The sequence below is a fragment of the Paroedura picta genome, chromosome 13, assembly GCF_049243985.1.
Source record: "Paroedura picta isolate Pp20150507F chromosome 13, Ppicta_v3.0, whole genome shotgun sequence".
In the NCBI taxonomy this organism is placed as follows: domain Eukaryota; kingdom Metazoa; phylum Chordata; class Lepidosauria; order Squamata; family Gekkonidae; genus Paroedura; species Paroedura picta.
The window spans coordinates 9,795,911-9,799,430 of NC_135381.1; the positions used below are offsets into that span (position 1 = coordinate 9,795,911).

The 3,520-nt window shown below is 49.3% G+C and overlaps 1 protein-coding gene across 1 annotated transcript; it reads right to left on the reverse strand.

The window, feature by feature from the left end:
• Positions 1 to 1,907: 1,907 nt before the first annotated feature.
• Positions 1,908 to 2,918, reverse strand: LOC143822780 (testis-specific serine/threonine-protein kinase 1-like). The gene has a single exon (XM_077308354.1). It carries the CDS (start codon positions 2,778 to 2,780, stop codon positions 1,935 to 1,937), a length of 846 nt encoding a protein of 281 aa, XP_077164469.1. The 5' UTR covers positions 2,781 to 2,918; the 3' UTR covers positions 1,908 to 1,934.
• Positions 2,919 to 3,520: the final 602 nt, after the last annotated feature.

Below are 3,520 nucleotides of genomic sequence, written 5' to 3' on the forward strand. Positions count from 1 at the left end.
TCTCCAGGTGACAAAAAGCACTTCACCTGCTGGAGAAAACAGCCACCTTGGATAGTAGGTTTGATGGCTACATACCCCACTGAAAGCTCTCCCCTCCCCAAACCCCACCCTTCTCAGACTTCACTCCCCAAATCTCCAAGTATTTCCCATCCTGGGTGCAGCAACCCTGCTCGGGAATCGAAAAGGCCTGGCCCTAGGCAGGCAGAATTTGGAAGCCGTTCCTCACTCAGATGCTTAAGGTCTGGAAACACTTGAAATGCCCTTTGGTCACAGCAGAGCTTTGGTCTGTCTTTTTGGGTATTTTCTGCTACTCTGGTGGGCAGCAGAAATAGAGATGCCAGGATGTAACTTATTTAGCATGCACAACCAGGGTCCTGCCACCAAACCACATCCTAACCTATGAAGTTGCTTTGCATCAAGTCAGATGATTGGTTCAGGTACCTCAGTATTGCCTATACTGGCTTCAAGCTGCTTTCCATCAGAAAAGGATCTGTCCAAACCCTTGTTATGTGGGATCCTTAGATTCTAGTGGTCGAACTTTGGGATTTCCTTCCAGCAAAGCTGGTGCGATTTTTGTTTGAAGGAGCAGTTTTGCTTTTCAGCTCAGGGCTGTCTCTTATGACTGGTTGTAGCTAGGCTCTTCCAGATATTTATTTACTCATTTTTACTCCCCAGTAGGAGGTCCCAATGCAATTTACACCATCTCCTTGCCTATGTTTTTATCTTAATAACAACACAGATTAGGAGAGGAGTGCCTGACAAGCCCAAGGTCAATCAGCACCGCTTTACATTAGGGTAGAGATCTGAAATTGGGTTTTCCAGCTTCCGGAACTTTCTGTATGTAAAACAGGTACACTTCAGCCTTTTGAATACTTGAATCCTCAAGCCTTTTTGAGTTTGTGGGCACCTTTGGAATTCTGACACAAAATGATTGGCACAGGAGGCAGAGGCAATCCTAAAATGGCTGCCATGAGGGGTGGAGCCAACCACACAGAGAAAACTGAAGGGCAGGAGAGAAGAAGGGTCATTTTAAAAACACAGCGGGAAAGAATGGTGAGTGAGAAATAAACCAACACGGTGGCGACGACTGCAACGGACACCATGTTGCTTTAATCTCCACAGCCAATCAGTTATTCAGTGGCCAATGGGAGGGCCGATCTAAACTGCCAGTTATCCAGTGGCCAATCAGAAGGCCCGCTGGGCAACAGCCCCTCAATGACCCCGCCCACTCTAAAACAGTTGGCGGGCACCAGGAAAGGGGTCAACAGATCTTCTAAGCAACACAGCCAATCCAGTGACTAATCAGAACGCCAATCTAAACTGCCCATCAGTGATCCAGTGACCAATCAGAAGGCCTACTGCGCAACAGCCCCTCACAGCCCCACCCACTCTAAAACACTTGGCGGGCACCAGGAAAGGGGTCAACAGATGTTTTACTCTACACAGCAAATCAGTTATCGTGTGGCCAATCAGCCAGTCTAAACAGCCAGTCAGTGATCCAGTGACCAATCAGAAGGCTTTCTGGGCAAAAGCCCCACCCACTCTAAAACACTTGGAGGGCATCAGAAAAGGGGTGGACAGGTGATCTAGTCTACACAGCTAATCAGTTGTCCAGTGACCAGTCAGAAGACTTGCAGGACAACAGCCCCCTCACAGCCACACACACTCTCTAAAACACTTGGTGGGCAACGGGAAAGGGCTCAACATGTACTATAGCAGGGGTAGTCGACCTGTGGTCCTCCAGATGTCCATGGACTACGATTCCCATGAGCCCCTGCCAGCGAACATAATAGTTCATAGCTATTTAGGTTGCGGAGTCATTAGGGGACCTGATTGTGAACCCCGTAGGGCTGTTCGAGGGAAACAGACTCACTGTGCCTAGTAAAGAACTAAGAACTCCCGATGTATTCCATGTTTACTCTTTTATCAGCTGGCTATTCAAACAATCTGCGCGACTTCAGGCGCTTGCCCTGAACCCAAGGATGATTCAAAACTTCGTCGATTCGTAGTCGGTGGGCCACATCGGGTTGCAGCAGGCGGAAAATAAGATCTTTGCATTCGGTGGTCAGAGACTCCGGGAAGAGCACGCGGTGTTCCTTCTGCAGGCGGAGCATTCGCTTCACGTTGGAGTCGTCGTATGGCATGTATCCAGAAACCATGACGTAGAGGATGACCCCCAAGCTCCACATGTCATATATTTTGGGGTGGTAAGGGATGCCCTGGATCACTTCTGGAGCCGCGTACGCTGCGGAGCCGCAGAAAGTCTGACTGGGGATGATCTTCCCGCTCCCATCCCGAAAGCACCGTTTGGAAAAGCCAAAATCCGATAGCTTGATATTCATGTCTTTGTCCAGAAGGACGTTGTCGCATTTCAAATCCCTGTGGGCCACGTCTAAATCGTGGCAGTATTTAATGGCGCAACACAGCTGACGGAACATCCTCCGGGCAACTTCCTCGGGCAAGCCTCGGTTGCTCTTGATGAACTCCAGCAAGTCTCCTTGCACCCCGAGCTCCATGACGATGTACACTTTCCCGGATGTCTCGAAGATCTCGTAGATCTTGATGATGGAGCTGTGGTTCACCGTCGACAAGATCTCCAGTTCCCGGGGCAGAAATTTCTCCAAGAACTCATCGGGGACTTTCCTTCTGTCCGTAATTTTCACGGCCACGTTGAATTTGAGACGCTCCGAATAGGCGGACTTGACTTTGGCGAAGGAGCTCTCCCCCAAGCTGTCCCCTAGGATGTACCCTTTCCTCTTCAGCACAGCCGCATCATCCATGATGCACAGGATGGGGACACCAACCTCCCATTTGAATGTGGTCTAGTGGCGCATTCCTTTTGGGGGGGATGTGGGACAATCCTTGCAGGGGGATGGAGACTGCTGCCAGTAGCCCCCTCCCCTAGCTGTGTTTTCAGGAGCTGATGTCAGCACGTGAAGTCACAAGGCAACTCTGTCACTGGTCATGTGATTCAGGAGATTGGATTAAAAAGCATGATTATTCAGATTCATCACAGAGGGAAAGGGGGACCCATTTGTATTTCCCCCGTTCTTCCATCTAGAATTGCAAGTTTGTCCTCCTAGCTTATATATATACACACACAAAGCTATCCTATACTGAACAGCTTGGTCTGTTTAGCCTGAAGAGAAGATGACTAAGAGGTAATACGATGGCCATCTTCAAGTACTTGAAGGGCCGTCATATAAAGGGTGGAGCAGAGTTGTTTTCTGTTGCCCCAGGGGGCTCCTCCACACACATCCAGCTGGGTGACCTTGGCCTTGTCACAGTCCTGATTATACTGTTCTTACTGAGCAGTCCTGTCAGAGCTCTCTCGGCCCCACCTACTTCACAGGGTGTCTGTTGTGGGGAGAGAAAAGGGAACGCAATTGTAAGCTACTATGAGACTCTTTGGGGCAATGAAAAGTGGGATATAAAACAACACCTCCTCCTCCTCTTCTTCTTCTTCTTCTTAGTTGCCAAAAATTTCACAGGCAGTTGCCAATTGTGTTTCATGACCTTT

Coding starts and splice junctions, on each gene's coding strand:
- LOC143822780 (XM_077308354.1), bottom strand. CDS start 2,780: ATGGATGATGCGGCTGTGCTGAAGAGGAAAGGGTACATCCTAGGGGAC.